Source organism: Orbicella faveolata, unplaced genomic scaffold, assembly GCF_042242905.1.
Source record: "Orbicella faveolata isolate gen_17 unplaced genomic scaffold, um_ofav_v1 contig_46, whole genome shotgun sequence".
Classification (NCBI taxonomy): domain Eukaryota; kingdom Metazoa; phylum Cnidaria; class Anthozoa; order Scleractinia; family Merulinidae; genus Orbicella; species Orbicella faveolata.
Window position 1 is genome coordinate 17,321,973 of NW_028301576.1, and position 18,970 is coordinate 17,340,942.

An 18,970-nucleotide genomic window follows, 5' to 3' on the forward strand; every position below is an offset into this window, starting at 1 on the left:
GCCACATGTCTTATCACATGTCTTAGCATTAAACGGTACCAGTTTACTGGCCGTGACATGCCCCTGCAAAAATCAAGCGGGGTGGCCATTTTGGTGTCCTTACAGGAATGTGGTTTTTTCGGCCTAGAACCGTGCACAGAGAGACCAACTCTGAAAAGCCACAGGTCAAAATTAGGTTTGCGTTCCACTTCGTCGAACGCAACAAATGGTAAACGCCATAGCGTGCACTATTGAGTTATGGATGTACTTGGGAGATTTACTAAGCACTCAAGAAGCTAGAGTCGCACGAGGCTATCGCCTCGTGCGACTCTTACGCTTCTTTCGTGCTTAGCAACCTCCCGCGTGCATCCATAACTCAATAGTACACGCTACGGCGTTTACCATTTGTTACATATACTAAAGTAAATAACTAAAATGAGGCATAGTGCTCTGTGAAGTGAATTACACACCCTACCATGGTAGGTAGGCAAAGTCTGCATTAGTGCCTATCTAGATGGGACGCTAGTCCATCAGAGGGTGACCTTTGTGACTTTAAAGTATTTTACCAGATTTCATTATTCAGGTTATTATCACTGCAGCTGATCTATTTAGCTTTGAATGACAAGTCAAAGCTATCAAAAAATGAAAGTTTGCTGAATTAAAAACGAATGTTTCTAATGAAATAATTTTTCAATTGGCACATGACATATTCTGTATTTGAAAACAAATGTTTTTGATCAAAAAATATTCAATTTTATATACAGTGGAACCCCGTCTTACGGTCACCTCGTTAGTAAGGTCACCTTGTTATTACGGCCATTTTTTCTTGTCCCGGCGGAACACCCATACATTTCCTAATAAGGAAACCCCGTTAACGCGGCCTCCTCATTAGTACAGTCAACGGCTACATTCAGAAATCCCATCTTGTATAATCCATTAAAATCTACCTTGTTTATACGGCCACTCGATTCAAGTTTCAACTGTTAAATTATATCCACATTCCGGATGCTTATTAAAGAACAGTTGTTTAGAAGTGCAATTGTGATAAATCTGTTAAGCCGGGCGTCACTCAATTTAGATGACCAGCCGTGAGCCGGTTTCACTCTACCCCGTTAAGGGGGAGACGGTTTACCTGAAATTCTGTAAAAATTTGGAATTTATTGTCTTGGGGTTTGAATCTTAAGGTATTGAAGTTTTATTTTGAAAAGCATTACTCCCTGTAAGTTCAAAGTTCGTTTTCTCAAAACGAGTTATTTTTGCCTTTGAGAAAAGATATGTCAAGACGGAATTTAACAAAATCGATGCTGATACTAATAGTGCACCGCTTACAATGCATGCTACGCTGCTGTTTTTTTTTTACCTTTTTATAACACAAACCCTAAAAATAATTTACAAGCGCACTGCTAACCTCAGTACTAAAACATAACGCACACCCACAACTAGCACAAAAAAGCTAACGCTACAGAATTACATTACATTGCTAAAGCTTTTAGGCTAAACTACACGGAAGAAAAAAATACAACGTTAAGTACAGAAACTCGAAACAAGTAGGAAACATGGCACCTTGGCTTTCATTATTGGAAACACTGTATCAGGCATTTTAACATTTGTACGAAAAAGTAGAGAAGTAGAAAAGGAAAAAAAAAACTTCACGCATCGTGAATGCAGAAAGTGGTCCACGTAGTATCGTATCTACTGCAGTTAGGGTTTTTAATGGCCATTTGTCTTTCACATTTAATTTTATTTTCCAGTAAGGCAAGAAAAACCTAAGTTAGGAGTCTCTGACGAATTTTTTGCCTGCGAAAAGTATATGATATTTAGCAATAAGAAGATAATGATTTATAAAGGTAATAGGACTGATTGGAGTCGAAATTCTATTTGCTTCCAAAAATACATAAACCAATCCTGATCGACCGATCGTCTCAGCATGTCAATGTCTCACCGAGCTTCTCGCGTCGTATTTGGACAAGGTTACAGCACCTCTTGTAAGAGGACTGGATAGCTACGTGAAGGACTCTGGCCACATGTTGACCATATTGAACTCGTTACGCTTTCGGGGTGAACATCGTTTCATTTTCACAATGGACATCAAATCTCTGTATACAGTCATTCCAATTGACGAGGGACTCCGCGCCCTTAAACGGGAGGTCATGGATCCCCCAACACACACACTACTCCGTATGGCTGAACTAGCGTTGACGCTTAACTCCTTCGTTTTCAACGGTGAACACTACAAACAAATCGGCGGTGTCGCAATGGGCAGTAAGCTCGGCCCGAATTACGCCTGTTTGTTTGTCGGCTATGTCATGGTTAATGGAGGGAGACTATGGCTATGTCGAGGAACACATGTTGCACGATTATACCGGAATAAAACCAGACCTGTAGAAAAGATACATGGACGATGTGGCTGGAGCGGTTTCATGCACGGAAGATGACCTCACTCAGTCCCTGACCTTCGCCTCAAACTACCATCCCAAACTTGGTTATCCCGTCCAACTTGTACGGGAGGGAAGAAGCAAGGCAGCCTCTACACCAAGAGCTCTTCTATTAACTGGAAGGAACGCAAACCAGACCGGGACTAACGGAGTGCCAATGGTTACTACCTATCATTGCAAATACACGCCGGTCTATAAGATATTAAGCCGCAACTACAACATCTTGGCAAATGACGATTCCACCAGAGTCATTTTTTCACAACCACCATTGAAGGCTTACAGACGGGCCAAAAACTTCAGGGATCTGTTAGTCCGTAGCAACTTTCCTCCAGACCAACCAGCACAACAAGCAGGCACCTTCCCTACAAACGAACCATCTACCGTACCTGTCTTCACATTAACCAGTCAACCTCAATTCCATCACCAGGAGGACAAATTAAGATCACAGGATATTTCACGTGCACTTCAGATAACGTCCTTTGTTGTCTTTCTTGCCGTAAATGCCATAGGAAAGTCTACATCGGAGAGACAGGACGTAGATTGGCTGACCGTTTCAGGGAACACCGCCTCGACGTTCTACACAGGAAAGGTGACTTGCCTGTGGCGCAACACTTCAATAGCCCAGGTCATTCACTAGAGGACGTCCGTGTCCCCGTGCTTAAATCAGGGCTAGCAAAGAAGGATGTCCGTCATCGCGAGGAGATGAGACAAATTTTTAACTTCCAAACACTCACTCCTCGCGGGATAAATCGCGATTTCTCATTTACATGAAGTCTCGAGACACGCGCGCCCATTTTTCGCACGCGCAAACAGTTCCAAAACAGCACAGGACTGCAAATAACCATCTCATTATTTTACGTTGCAGTTTAAACACCCTGAAGAAGGCAGTAATGCCGAAACGGCGGTTGATTTATACCGCCATTAAGCGTCTCTTTAAGAATATTTTTAACATTTACTTGAAGCTTTCAATTACTCTCGTGAGTCATCTCGTGACACTAAATTCAAATAAGTTCGGTGAGTCACGCAATACCGTAAGTTTGTCAGGCAACGCGCGGATGGAACTGGCAACGAGTCCGTGTCACATTACGCATTCCAGTTACACACACACCCAGAGATTCGTCTGCAGTGATCATTGTATGTCCTCAGTCTTTATTGGCGTTTTGGGTGATTAGCAAACCAGCTAAGAGTTCATGAGATTGATCAGTGCGTTATTGAAGATCTAATTTGCCGTATTCACGTGTGTTTGTTGGGACTGTGATAAGCTGAGTTGAAGTTCCTGCTTCTCTCGATCTTTTCTGCGTCACTGATCTGAATATTTAGACGTTTCGCGAGACAAGGTAAGCTTATGTTTTGATGATCGAAGCTCTTAAGGTCATTCTAAAACCAATTCCTTTCACCATCTCCAAAGCAGCAAACCCTTTATGTTTAGTCATACTGTAAATTACGACTTAGTAGTTTAGAATTCCAGAAACAAGATCAACTGAAATCAGACAACAATCACTTTCACTTTTGAGTTGAGTTTATCAGTTATCTGTATCGAATTACACATCACTTCAGTGATTTCCTTTTGCAATGTGGTGGAATTTGAATTCTGTGTAATACTTGTGTGTCGCTTTCTCTCAATTTCTATGGAAGTAAAGATACAGAAGCTTTTGTTGTCAGGCATCTGAGCGTGATGAAGCTGATTGTGCTTTATGTTGAGAAATTGCCAAACTATTTGAATATTTTGTCAAGTGCTGATTGAAAAATTGAGCCGATGTCTGGTGAATAAATTAACACTGTTCAGCTGCAAGAAATTAGTTCTTCTTGAACTGGAAAGGTTCAATAAAATATTTTTGAAGAAAAAGAGACGCTGCTTATCAAGTATTACCTGCTTGTGGAAATCACACAAATCAAGATTGTTAAAAAGTTTGGACCTGTCAGTATTAAAACCTTGTATGGAAACATGTCACATCAAAACAAAACTGCCTCCAAGAGTCTTCCAAACAAAGACTATGAATCATGAATATTGGCATGGCATGAGCAGTGTAAATCTCAGCTCCAAGGATTGTGTGTGAAGGGTAACCTCTGTAATATTTAAGAATAATTTCACAGTAATAAACAAAGAAACAAATTATTATAAGCCAGTTGTGGCATCCAAAGCCATTATTCTTTTGCTGCTCATCAGTGTCCAGTCAGACAGCTTTACAACTGTTGAGTCTTCAAGTTGGTGACAGCGAGGAAAAGAATCATTTGTTGCTTGTTACTTAACGCAATGAGCCATTATTTATGATTTATTAGTTTATGCATGACATAAGAACGATTGGTTGAGGTTGCATGACCCAAATATTGTTGTCATTGTATAATAAGAGTCAGATTCTGTTGTTTTCTGTCAATAATATAAAATGTTTGATTCTCTCATTTTTAGTGGCAAACTTTTGTTGACAGTCAACCACTGCGTTATTTGATACATGCAGATGTCACACAGAAGGCTTAATTTGTTGCTTGTTAATTAATGCAGTGCAGAGACCAGTGCTCGAAATTAGAGGTCTGAGAATACTAAAAAATGATCCAGACAACCATTTGTCTGTAAAATTAAAGGCCTGGTTGTCTGAGGAAAATAATACTGGACGACCTCAGAGGAATAATTGAAGTACTTACCATTTACTGTGAAGTCCAATCGAATAAAAAAAAAGGCACTATGTAAAAGATTTGAATCTGGTGTTTTGTTTGTTGACAGAAGCTGCAAACCACCATGTTTTCAAACCCAGACCTGCCCAAAATATTATCGTGCACAGGTAATCATATCTTTTTCAAGGCATTGTGTGAAAGTACTTCTCAAGTTATCTACTATACATTTGCAGATAAGAAAATTCTGTTAATTTGTCTGGGCTGTCAGAGAGTAGCTAGCCAGCTTTGGCGAAAAATCGATAATGCTTAATTAATGCTTAAAGAAGTTGAAATCTGGGAGGTCACCAATATAAATTTTACCTTTTTGATCCTAAAGAGGCATTGTTATAAAAGCATGAACTTTGCTGATTGAGCAACAAAATTACATAGAAAAATTCCAAATTTTTTCCCTGAAAATGCCAAAACCAGTCAAAATAAGTGTAAAAAATGTACTCTATGCAATTTCCTTCTTATCCAGGAGATTTACTGAGCCATACAGGAGATTGGGAGATTCAGTCGGTATCTGATTCAGTCTGTATCTTGGAGATATAATGTGTATATGTGAAATTCAATCTGTATCTGGGACATTCAGTCTGTATCCAGGAGACTCCCAGATAATATGGGAGATGGCAGTGAGCGGTATATCGTATAATATTATTAGTTTATGGATGAACCAACAGGGACTAATTGAGGTTGTAATGGAGTCACACCTCATTAATTTAGTGTCACGCATATCCCAGATATTTTTGTCCTTGCACATAAATTGGTTATCTGTAGGCGTAATTTAATACTGTTGAAGTTTTTGAAGTTGCATTTTTCTTTTTTCTTTCAGTGCAACCAGGCTGCAGGCCTTAGCTTGTCACAACATGTAAATTATCTGCAGCACTCAGTGATTACAATGATTGTAATGCCTCCATAGGTTAGCATAATTTTCTATGTATGCATATTTTAATATCATTTATGTACATGTAGAAGAATAACTGCAGGACTTGAGTTTTGTTGATATAGATACTGGAAGGACAAAGATAGCCCATGGCAGTTATATAAATCCCATGCATGTTGTAAAGTTCCATGTTAAGGTGATGTACACAAAAAATTAATTATAACCTGCAAATTGTGGTTATTTTCTGAATACATGTACCTCTGTATAAATGTCCATATTAGAGAGGCAAACAACTACACGTACATCTAGAGAGGTGTCCATCTTAAAGAGATAATTTTGATCAATCAGTGTTCAATTGAAGCTGTTATCAATCTTTGAAGATTATTTTACTTAACAGACCAATGGACAGGAAACAAAAATTAACATACATACATGTAATATAATGAAAACCTCTTCAAGACAATCATGTCTTGAATGGATTCTTTTGTTAGCAGGAAAATGAAAATTTGTAAGGAATAAGCAAGCAGATGTCTCAATCTTTTTCCGAGTGTTAAATTGGAAGACGATGTTTTCAACAAGATTGGGTGAGTCTAACAAAATAATATTGCAATAATGGAGAGTAGGGAAAGTTATAGGCTAATCGAAAAATATCAACTGAGAATAAAAGTTATTATTTTCTTTTAGTAATTTCTCTGAGTTTTCAAAGGCAGCAGATTTCTTGGACTATAGGAAAACAGCTGTTTGCTGTCACAAAGAGGTGATCAACTTTTTGAAAGAATATTACTTACTGTAATTACTGTTTTACAGTCGTGGTGAAAATCTCATCTACAGGATAATGTGATACACTGATTTGTTTTGAGGCAGTTAAGCAATTGAATTCATATTTGTGCAAGTGAGAGGTACAGTGTGTATTCATTCCCCTTTGAATACCAAACTTTCGCCAAAAAATACCGTTTTTAACCATGTAGTCAGGTTTTTTAGCTGCCATGACGCTAAATAAGCCTAAGTTTTGCTAAAAAAGCTTTTTTTTTTTTTACTAAAAGGAGAGATTTTTTGAGGATTAGGTACAAAATTGAGCAAAACGTCAATTGCGGGCATGCGCATAAGCCAAAATTTGGACTTCCTTTTTTTTTTTTTGCCATTAATCGTTCTGAAGTTTGTTTGCTGCCCCTTTCCTCTCTGTTTTTCTCGGCCCGTTTACACTGGCTACCTTTTGCATTGTATGTTCTTTCTGGCTGCTGTGAAAAGTTGGATGTTAATTACAGGTGAAGCCTAGAAATGGACCTTGATCAATCATAGGCGTAGTGGACCATTTTACCACCATTTTTGCACCAAAACTGATAACGTTGTTTTTCGATTTACGACGTCGGAATGTCATCAATATCTAAACCTGACCATTGTGTGGAAAGGCCTAGCCTAGTGCTACTATTTGCTTATCAAGGATATCTGATGACATTAAATTGATGACGTCACAAGTGGTACAAAGAGCACGACCATTAATTACGCATATATGCGTAGTTGGTATTCAAAGGGTTAACTACCCGTTAAATATATGCATGAATAGACTTCTTCAAGCTTGAAACAGCTGTTCACTTTACTACTTTCACCCTGCAGTGCACAATAGTGTGATGGGAGTGGCTTAAAGGACCCTTTGATTTATCAACTTGCTGATTATGTGTCAGTCATCATTGTTTTTTTGTTTTTCACTTGTGAGTACTTTTTAAACCCCATCCTCAGTAGTGATGTCCAATCATAATTAGAAAGTCAAATTAGTTTACAAATTTGGTTGAACAATGTCCCATGACCAACTATTATTTCCAGATCAAGAATTGGTCTTTTATTTTCATAAGCAATGCACATGCAGTTTTAAAGACAGTGTAAAATTATTCAAGTTTAAAGTAGCACAGTTTGGTTAAAAACTTAATTTTCATATAATTTTTCATCTTTCAGTGGTGCATTTTGCAAAAGAAATGACACAGTCTGTAGTTATGCCAGCTTAGCCAAGAGCAAGGTGATTAAATTTACTAAAATAGAACAATAAGACAGTACTTATTCTAAAAAAGAGAAAACATGTACCATGTTTCTATCAAGTTCTACAATGTAGAAACATGCGTGGAAGTTTGGGAGAACGAGACATGCTGTGGGAGCACGAGCCAACAGGTGAGTGTGTCCGCAGCCTTTTCAAGTGCTTTCAAACTTCCACGAGTGTTTCTATAACTCAATAGAAACACGCAGAACATCTTCAGAATTGCCATAAATAGGTCAGAAAATGGTTAAGGAAAAAATTCTTTCAGGTCGGGGAAAAGGCAGGGAATTTTATTTTGAGTCAGGGAAAATTGACATTTTGAAGAAAAGTCAGGGAAAATTGAAATGATTAAACATGGCTGATTTAATACCATTGAAGGCTGGAAGAAACATTTTGGGTCACTGTGATCTCAACAACAATTATTTTTCCTTAATGAAGAAGGGAACTTTGTTGAAAACTTATCAGTCTTTAGTTAATGAACAAGTGGAAAGGATGCCTATAAGTTCACACTAGAGGCCGCCAGCTATATTTTACAGTTTGTGTTTATTTGGTCAGGGAAATTTTATTTTTATCAAGGAAAAGTCAGGGAAGTTTGAAAAGTGATGTCTGTGGCAACCATGAGAATAAGTTGTTTACTTTTCTCTTTCTCTTTGCTCGTACCATCATTATGTCAACAGCTCATGCTTAAGTGCTGTGTTTCTATCTAGTTTTAGTATAAATCTACTAGCGTTCCATCATGAATGCGTTCTCTGATTGGTTACGCTACTCACTATCTATTCTGTGATAGATAGTGCGTAGCATAGCAGTGTGCCCCTGTTAACAAAATGACGGCCGCTTCTTGGTGTTTTGGAAGTGTCTGTGAAGAGGATTTAGATAAAGTTTTGAACAACTAGTAGATTTATACTAAAACAATTAGATTATTCGCTCTCAATTTCCACAGTATGTATGATAGTTGACACATGATAGAAATCTCGAGCTCATAATCTAATAATTGTTAAATAGATGCACGATCTGAAACTAATCAGCACACATGTTTTCTTTGGGCTTTTTTCTGTAAACTCTAAATCACTTTAGAGCAACTATTTTACACTGCAAACTGCTTTGAGTTCTAATTTTTAAAAATTGCATCAAATGGAATATGTTTTTATGTAAGATGTTTATTCATGGATATTTAGGAGCCAGTGAGAGTTTTCTCAATAATGAACTTGGCTGTGTTTGTGTCACTCATAGAAAATGTGGGCAAATAGTCACTAATTAATTAGCAGACTTTCTAAAGCCAAAAAAAAAAAGATGATTAATAACTTTCACTAGTAGAATATTATGTGCATCAGCTGCATGTGATTGTATTGTATCAGTAGCTGGACAACAATGGGAGATGCAAGTAAACCAGCAGAATTTTAATGGCATACACTGCATGTTTTAGAAGACTCCACTTTTTACTCATATTTTGATGCTGGACCTTTTCCATTCTTGCCATGATTTATTTTATAGTCCAGTCATGGCTCTCATTAATTGAGAGGCTGGTGTTAATTAAATTGTAGAGAAGCCATCAGCACTTGTCTACAGTAACATATATGACCCTAGTGACGTAAACTGATTGTAACGTTATTCGCACCAAGGGAATAATTAATTCTTTAAGTGGCCTTGATTACTTAATATTTACTTTTGTCTCTGCAGGCAATGAGTTTTGTTTGTACATGTATGTACTATGTTTGTAGGGAAGTCTCTAAGTGCCTCAGTTTGTTACAATGTCAGCACCTGAAAATAACAGGGATAGCAGTTCAAACCAAGAATCCCAATCCAAGACCCAAGGTATTTATTAGCTATTTTGTTGAACCATAGATTGCATCTTAACCCAGTGCAAAACAGTTCGCTGAACATCTCGATTACTTTTATTAACACTAGATAATAATTATTAATAATATAATAAAAGATCTTGCTTACTATTGTTAGTGTACACCTGTTCTGCACATCATGTAAGGCATCATTACATGCCACGTGTATGCTAGGGTTGAAACTGACACAATTAACTATGCTACCAAGTGCTTGACTAAAATGGAAGTAAAATTTTCATACTATGGTCAAATCAAGTTTAATGAACCAGTGTATTGAAACCAGGAATACCAGAATAGCGGCATATTGCTAACCACTTACTGTTGACGGCTTCTAACTGTAAACATGTACATGCAAAACAACATGCAAAGCAAGTGCAAGAGATGCAATTGTTTGACTTACTGTGGATGAAAATGAAAAAATTTTTGTAACGGGCACCAAAAATGTTTACGGAAAAAGACAAAAATAACATTGCTCATTTAACTTTTAAAAATGACTGTGTGGTTTAACCCCTACATTTCATCTAATGAAATGGTTAAACAGCAAGCTGATTCAATATGACTGTGGTTAGTTTTTGGTTTTCAGAAAAAGCTATTTAGATTGTATTTTTGCTGAACCAGAGGAGAGCTGTCAGGGTCACTAAAAGTGCTATTGTGACGATTTGGTTATTAAAAACATACCAGAAGTCGTTTTAATGTTAACTGCCATTTGCCACGTAGATCTTAAGTTTATAAATGTGTTTGGTTTTCTGTATGTAAAGTTGAATTCTAAGGAAATCTGTGAGGAATGATCTTTTCCTTTTTTTTTGGAAAAATGCTGACGTCAACATTTTTTGAGATTCAAGGCTAATAATTATGTACATTGTATCTCGGAAAAATGTGTGTTTACACGTACCTCTAGTTGTCTTTGTGGATTCCAATAGCCCTTGCTAAGATCTACCTTTTCCACATGGTCCTCGTCTGGCGAGAAGGACCTTTGTAATTCGTATTAATAATGAAACAAAATATGGAAATCCACCAGTTTTTTCTTTCACTTCTTACATCATGTCTGGAAAAGGAAAAAATGGTTTGGGAAAAGGATTAAACGGTAACCGGTCGTTTAATTGCCTACATGTCGTTTCACCTACATGTCGATTCACCTACTTCAAAGTCGATTCGCCTAAACGATCAAAGTCATGACGAAAGTCATTGTCAATAACAGGACAGACGCATGAAAAACTGACGTCAATATGTTTTTTATGATAACAAATTGTCAAATTGTCTGCTCTCACTCATTCGCACATGGCATAAATCATATCCAACAATATCTCATATCCAACAAGCATGAGTGGAATAATAATAATTATTGTTTTATTAAAGACACCCCAACATATAGAAAACTAAGCTAGAACAAAAGTAAAAACACCTCAAAAAGCCACACATTCGCTTACCCTATTTGTAGAGCATGGTATAATGGTTCATAACCCATTAGGTAAATTAGGTGAAGAGCATGCAAGAATTTCTGCAGTTATCGTAAACTTCTTTATTATTCGGACTTTTTGACTTTCTGAACAATAACAGCTAATTAGTGCCTTGCACGCACAAGGTACATGTAAGTGTGATTTTTTTCTCCTTGTCTGTCAAGTCTGGGGAAGACATTCCTTAAATTGGCTGATGGCACTGGGAATTCATTTGGTTTCAGAAAAAAGCTAAAAAGCATTCAAAGAGCAAGATACTGCTCCCTGCAGGGTCTCTGTAAAACGCAGACTGGATGCCAGCAGATGGCAGATGGCAGATGGAGTATTGCAAAATGCAGATGGAAAATGCGGATGATAAAATGTGGATGACAAAATGCGGATGGAAAAATGTGGATTGAAAAAAATGTAGATGACAAAGTGCGGATGACAGTGTGCAGATGATAAAATCCTTATGAGGGAAAATTAACTTACGAGGTTTCCTGAAAGTCCTAGTTGTAAATAAATGAGGCCAGCTCATGGAAGTTAGGCTGTGAGAATTCCAATATTTTTTATTCAATCACTAAACAGAACCAAACATTTTTACGCCTGCCGAATCCAAAATAACCCCGATAAGACTTGATTGAATAATAACAGACTAGACTTTTATTGTCAGACTCCGTTCTTCTTTCACTGCATCGAAGGACTTTGGCTGTTTACTATTAAGCAAATTTCCAGAAAACGGGAATTGTCAATTTAAATGACACACCGCTACAATAACTGATCATGCCCCACTGTACCCTAGTTGAAAGCATTGTAAGGCACATGGAGCATTTGCATATGCACAAGACTCTACAACACGACCTCAAAGGCCGGTGACTCTGGTGCAAGTGGAATTGTACGGACAATGCAGCTTTATATAGCGACGATTCCTTGAACAAAGTTACCTTTGTTGGTTGATCGAAATTATATCGAACGGGTACAGAACGCTTTTTCAAAGAACGTTTTTACAGCTTTTGCTCTCATACAGATTTTATGCAATTAGCGAAAGAAACTGAATTCTAGATATACAGAAGTGCTAAAAATAGTACTGCACTTTCTTGCAGGAATTTTCACAGTCAAAATTAATGAAAATTAAAATTATCGGAACTATCTTTTCCTTTGTGTTTCAACGTACGAAACGTCAGAATTTCTTACAATTGACGTGATATGGAAATTATTTTACATCTCCTTTTTTCGTCTCCTTTTTTCGTACAAAGTAACCTGAATAGTTAGACCCTATCGTCCACCAGTAACAGCTGAAGATGACAATTCACTGAAGCATGTCACCGCGTGGGAATCTGACAAACACAGTCGATTCCCAACTGAATATAGATATTCAGGGACGTAGTTTTTCTTGTACAGTTTGACGGTTTTGCTAGATAAAAACTAAATAATTTACTATCTTGCTATATCAAAGATGGCTGCATTAATAAAATGGAGAAAAATGATGCCAAAAATAATTCCGGATTGCGATTGAATCCATCAATAAGATAAAGGTTTTTAAAATCATCTCAAGAGTCAAACCATATCATAGCTCTTTCTGTCGACCACAGTTATTGCTCTTCTTGGATTTTTAGAAAAGAGCATTAATCTGACAAATATTTTGACCATCGACCATCAGAGGAAACAATGGTATTATCTTGCTATGATGATTGAATTCTGTTGACGGATATTTGACTTCTCCCTACCTAAACAATTAAAAATAGAGTGCCGCCAGTTTATTAGCTTGTGCAAACTCTCTTTAGATAAAGTCTCTACTTTACTTTACAGTACTGCTATTGTCATTGTAGCTAGTTAATTTCCTCTCCCAAGAATTTTGTCACACACTATTTTCCATCATTTTATCTTCCGCATTATGTTATCCGCATTTTATCATTCATATTATTTTGATCATCCCACATTTTTACGGCTGTATTTTATCGTCCACATTTTATTATCTGCATTTTCCATCTGCATTTTTCTATCCGCATTTTGCCATCCGCCATCCGCCATCCGCCACCATTCATTCTACATTTTACAGGGACCCCTCCCTGCAGGCTGAAATATTCGAACAGTGGGATGATTTCCCCAGTTAGAGAAAAACTGCTAAACAATTCCATTGTGTAGCTAGCGAGTACCAGTAGGAGATTAAATTTGTTTGTTTACTGTACAACTGTTGTTTTGTGATTTTCCTTTTGACCTCCCTTTCACCAAGTCTGACAGTGATGTTCATCTACTGTATCTTCGCAAAATAGCTTTGACTTAAGTGTCGGCGAAACAACTTAGATCGTGTAGGTGAATCGACTTCAGTGTAGGCGAAATGACTTTGATTGTGTAGGCGAAACAACTTCCATGTAGGCAAATTGACTTGTAGGCAAAACGACTTGTAGGCGAAATGACCAACATTCGATTAAACAAGTGCAAAGTTTAATTTTGTGTACAAAGATTTATTTTATGAACCTGAAGCTTGTTTGACGCATGATATCGAGCAGCATTACATGTAGTTGCCATGGATAAATTTCATGTTTCAACGACAGGATAGATAATGTTTTTATCACTTCGATTATAATGCATTAAAATTGCATCATTGGTTAACTGCAAGCTTCTCCTCTTTCAGACACAGTCGCTTTAAAAAAAGGCAAACCTAGTGACCTTGAACTAGATGACTTGGCATTACAGATTGGCGCAGTTTGGAAAAGACTCGGAATTCGCCTTGGCATTCCTCATGATGTATTGGAAGGAATAGCTGCTAATGCTGAAGATAAACCTTTTCAGATGTTACTTCGCTGGAGAAATACAACAACTTCAGCTACACCTTATCATGACCTCTACGATGCCTTGTGTCATCCAAGAGTTGGTTTAAATAGTGTGGCCAAAGAATTTTGTTGTAAGGAAACTACATGATTTATTTTCCTACAGTACAACTTCGTGATGCAGGGCAGTCAGTAATTTGTGAAATAGAAAGAACCCAACCCCATCTTTTTTCATTTCCCAGCCTACTTCAAAAATAATTGATAGCCCTGAGTTAAGGAACATTGCTTTGCATCATATGTTTAGTGAAAAGTATGTTACTGTATTGTGTGGTTCCAGAAAATATCCATACCCCCATCACGGAGGGAATTGGAAATTCGGGAGGGGTGGGGGGATCAAAGACCAAAGAAATTCGGGAGGGGATGGGGGTTGGACAATCGATTTAGTTTCCAGATGTCCTTTGATTCAATACCGATTCAAGTATCGATCTAGCTGTTCAGAAATCCTTTCTTATACCTACTACGTGTAAGTAGATCTTCCACATGAAAAAAATAGCAGCTTGAATACTTGTATTTGAATCACATTTCTTCAAAAGCACTTTGGAAGCGAACAAGTGCGAATAACATGCTGGTGTGTGGAAATGGCTGCCATTACTTGTTATCAGTCTACATGGAGTCACCTTGTGGATCAAGAAGCACTGGTGACTAATCTAGTTTGTGCTCACATCAGTCTTCAAACCTGGCAAGCAGCAGTCGATTTCTTTCATGAAAATGAGTTTCTTTATAAAGATAGAAATGATGTTACGATTTCACAAACTTGAGAATTTCTTGTCCATGTTTATTTCTGTCGATTTGTATGTAATTTTGCCGTAAAATTGGTTTTTGTCATGAGTGTGTTAGCGATCGTGTTCAGGATAAAAGTGTGGTGTCAATTTCATCTACATTCACCAGTCCTTCAAGCGAAATTGTACCACATTTACGAAGGGACTTAGTCATATAGGAAGGTAATTTGACAAGTTACCATTTTATATATTTTCTTTTAAAGCATGTTTCAGTAAATTGCTGTATGTTTTCTTTGTGTGTATCTTCAGACGTTTCGATCAATCGAGAATAAACAGCAGTGACGTGTAATGCAGAGGGTTAATAAGTGGTTGGAGTGTTTGCTTTAACTTTAATGCACTTTCTCTCCAAAACTATTTTTTTCAGACGTTATAGGGGGTGTACTGTAATACTCATGGAAATTCCGGAGGGGTGCATCGTGTTATTTCTATTTCTACTATTGTGTATCATCGTTACCAGCATAGTTAAAGTAGAAAAAGTGGTTTTTTATTGCAGACATATCAGCTGGGGAGGAGAGTTCAAATAGTCATTCCAAGAGAGAGTTTCCATCTTCAAGTGATCATTCAGATGCTAAACGAACCAGGCTTGCAGGTATTGTTGTAAGCGACAATAATTGTAGTTGTATGGCATTCGGAAGCCCACTGTCATGCTGTGATGCTATTTTCATGGTGGAATGTAAGGTTACTCCAAACCTGTGCGGAGCTACCTATGCTAAATTTTCTTGTTTTCAACCAAATTAAAGTTCATTATTTAAGGTAACATTTTCCAAAAAAAAAAATGAAAATAGAATTGGGAAAAGAGATTTTTTCAATAAAAGTGAATAAACCGTCAATGTGTCATAATCCTCAAAAGGTATAGACTCCTCAGTGACCTTTTAGTGGGCATTAATAAGTAAGATATTGAAGCTCTTCAGTTTTGGTAGTGTTAAGGAGATGGTACATAAAAATTTAATATGATATTTCATGGTGGTGCAAAACAGTTTTTTACGAATGAGCCCGGGGAGTGAGGAAAATATTGTTTTTAATGGGAGAAATTAAAATTCATGTCTTCAAGCCACCATATATTGTCTCTGGCACGTTTCCTTGTTTCCCTAACCAGAATGTAGTTGTTAGGTAAAGGGCGTTTGGTAGCACTCGATTTTGGTGGCATACTGTGTTAAGGGCAGTATTTTAAGCACACTTCTTGTTGGAAAACAGTGAAAAAGCTGTTGATTCTTGTGGCAAGAAAAGAAACTGGATAACATGACCGAATCAGGCAAATGTGATATCTGATATCCTGATTCAAGACCAACCCTCCCCCCCCTCCCCCCCATTCAGTATGTGAGACCTTCATTTCCGTCTTGCCTCTTTAGCAAGCACAGCCGGCAAGAAGAACATTACTCAGGTCCCGGATGTTGTTTCACATAAACTTTATGACTGGTGTATTTTCCTGTTAAACACTCGTGTCTATAAAGTTAAAAAAAAATCCAAATTACAGTCTCGAATAACCATTTCACAACCAAAAAAGAATCATAATGGGTCTGAGTTCAAAACAATTGCCAGAATTAATACTTGTTATCAAGAAAATTGATTTCTTAGAGAGAGGCATTGTAAAAGGGCACGTGCTCAACAATTCAAAGGGAAAACAAAACTTGAGAGTGGTGGCCATCATCAGTAGTAATTGGCTTAATTGTAATAATTATCAATGATCCTCAAAGCTTTGTGTACTTTTCTGTTCCCAATGTTAAGATATATATTTCTGGCCAATTGGTTTAAACGAAGTTTAACTTGCACTTATAAGCACTGCTATTCCATCACACTGTAGTAGAATAGAAGTGTGGAAAACTGCAAAGTCCTTATATAAAATCGTGTGTCAAACACACCAGGGTTTTATGTATTTGTAGCACTTAGAGAATCAGAGTTTCTTTGGACATGTATTATCCCCGCAGTTTCAACTGGTGTAAAAAATGTAGTAGTGTGTTTGTAAAGTTTTTTGTTAAATCTTAAAGTGCAACTGAAACGAAATTTTCGTTTTCTCTTTTATTAGCCCAATCTATAGTTTCAAACGTGCTTGAAATAATGGTTGACTTTATTTCTGTCAAATCCTGACGGTAAGTGCATTTTGTAGCTGCCGAAAATTGACTTTTTGGAGCAAAACTGTGTCCGGGCTCTGGAACTGAGTTCATGGACCTTGTGACGTCTCGGTTGTATTCACGCAGGAAGTACTATAGATTCTCTCTTGTTTTTACTTGATTTATTCAAGTTTATTCTTCATATTGTCGATACCTACTAGTTTTTTGCCTTGTAATTTCTGTCCAGCCTTGACAGGAAATACACATCATAAACGTTGGAGGGCGCCAAAGAGTGTCGATTCACCAAAATGAATGCTACAGATTAGAACAGCTCAGTATACTTCTCGAACATCTTGAGTACTCGATTGGAGACTTCGAAGACGAGTGTGGCAACTTTTATATCACGTCCTAAAGCCTAAACATGATATATCGTCGTCTGTTTTCGGCCTGGTTCTGAAATTTGGATTCTCACGTTTATCTAAGGTCTATTAACAAGGTTCGAATATATCCTCGGCAACTTTACCGCATTAAAAGCGGTAAGCGTATCAGCCATCCGCACAATCACAAAGTTATTAACGGTCCACAAGCTTTGAATCGAGTACTTCTTTGCACACAGAGGGCATCTTTTTATGATACTAATAAGTGAGAGTTGTTGTGGTAGACAAAGAGTATCTTTGAAAATTGTGATCCACAGCAGGGTTTGCTTTATCGCCGCATACGTATTCAGTATAAACAAAGCGAGAATTTCGCTTCTCTTGTACACGTATCTCCTAATTCACGACCGACGGATTACTTTGAGTTCTTTAGCGCATACTTTAATGTCTATGATCTTCATTTAATACAGGGTTCGTACGGGTCCTAGAAAACCTGGAAAATCCTGGAATTTTATTGTGGCATTTTCCAGGACTGGAAAGTCCTGAAAAAAGGCTAATGGTCCTGGAAAGTTCTGGAGATCTGTTAAACTCGAGTAAAAAACATGAAATGTATGGCAGACAGTAAGGAGAATTAACATTGAGATCTCGGGAGTGAAAGGGTTAATGTGAATTTTAGAGTCCTGGAAAAATCACACTGAGTCCTGGAAAAGTCCTGGAAATTTTTTTCTGGGAAGGGTACGAACCCTGTTAATACTACCCAACTTCAAAGCAATTCGTTAAAACGTCACTAGTTTGCGCTCCTGTCGAAGGTTTATTAAACAGAATTTCAACTAATTTTCATATATGATCTTTCGCCGCCGGCAGTGTCACGCTTTCTCTCGTTTCCTGAAAACATACCTGTAGGGTCATGGCAGTTTACCGTTATACTTTTAAATTCGCTCCCTCCATATAAAAGAAGAGGGTTTCTTAAATTGTTGCTGTTGTGATAACTTGTAGGATGTAGCAGATACAACTGGACTAAAGGTCACCGTAGCACAATCTCGTCCGCGGTGAAACTAACAAAGCGTCCAGTTTCCTCAAAGCGAAGCGACTCGAAAACTCGAAGCGTTGTTGCTGCAATTCGTACAGCAGCACTCCAGATAATATTTTCAAAAGCCGCTTTCTCTTGTTTTCATGTCTTTTTTACTTTATGAGTGTAGATATTGTTTAAAAAGCTTACTTGATGGGCAGCTACATGTACCTCAAACATATCAAATACAACTCATAAAGATCTGAGCTGGTTATAGCTGTTTGTTAATTATGAATGTGCAAAAATTATCCACACTGCAAAACAACATGAATGAGGTAATAAAACAGGTGATATAAAAATGAAAACGTAGAGGTGAAACTCTAAGGTCAGTGTAACCTCCTACATGTATGCAGATGTTTGTCCCGTCACGCATTGCTCTCCAAGAGAGGAAAGATTGTGTGACGAGCGCAAAGAGCGTCTATGTCGCTGAGGCTAGAGTCAGTGTGACGTCAGTATTTTTTTGGTGTTAATTTTTCATGATACGTACAACACAACATTACATTCTGTGACGTCAGTATTTTCGTTGAGGTCATGATACATGAAATGAATGAACTACCTGAACTTCTAAACCCCTTTAATTACAAGTCCACTTTCTGGTTTCTATATTGCAAAACCCTTTGTCCGCCTTT

The 18,970-nt window shown here is 37.5% G+C and overlaps 2 protein-coding genes across 3 annotated transcripts in view; both read left to right on the plus strand.

Annotated features, from left to right (window-relative positions):
- The window catches only part of LOC110067402 (uncharacterized), an 89,703-nt gene that overhangs the window by 49,489 nt on the left and 21,244 nt on the right, over positions 1–18,970 (plus strand). The gene's annotated exons all lie outside the window — the stretch shown is intronic.
- Positions 3,506–16,140, plus strand: LOC149098698 (uncharacterized). Of its 2 annotated transcripts, XM_089278647.1 has the most exons (7): positions 3,506–3,751; positions 5,896–5,982; positions 6,438–6,530; positions 7,897–7,957; positions 9,691–9,784; positions 13,876–14,145; positions 15,344–16,140. In XM_089278647.1, exons 5-7 carry the CDS (start codon positions 9,721–9,723, stop codon positions 15,586–15,588), a joined length of 579 nt encoding a protein of 192 aa, XP_089134773.1. In that variant the 5' UTR covers positions 3,506–3,751; positions 5,896–5,982; positions 6,438–6,530; positions 7,897–7,957; positions 9,691–9,720; the 3' UTR covers positions 15,589–16,140. The 2 variants fall into 2 exon arrangements, with proteins under 2 accessions (XP_089134773.1, XP_089134774.1); XM_089278648.1 differs by lacking the exons at positions 13,876–14,145; positions 15,344–16,140 and adding an exon at positions 6,631–6,703 and having other exon boundaries at positions 9,691–9,728.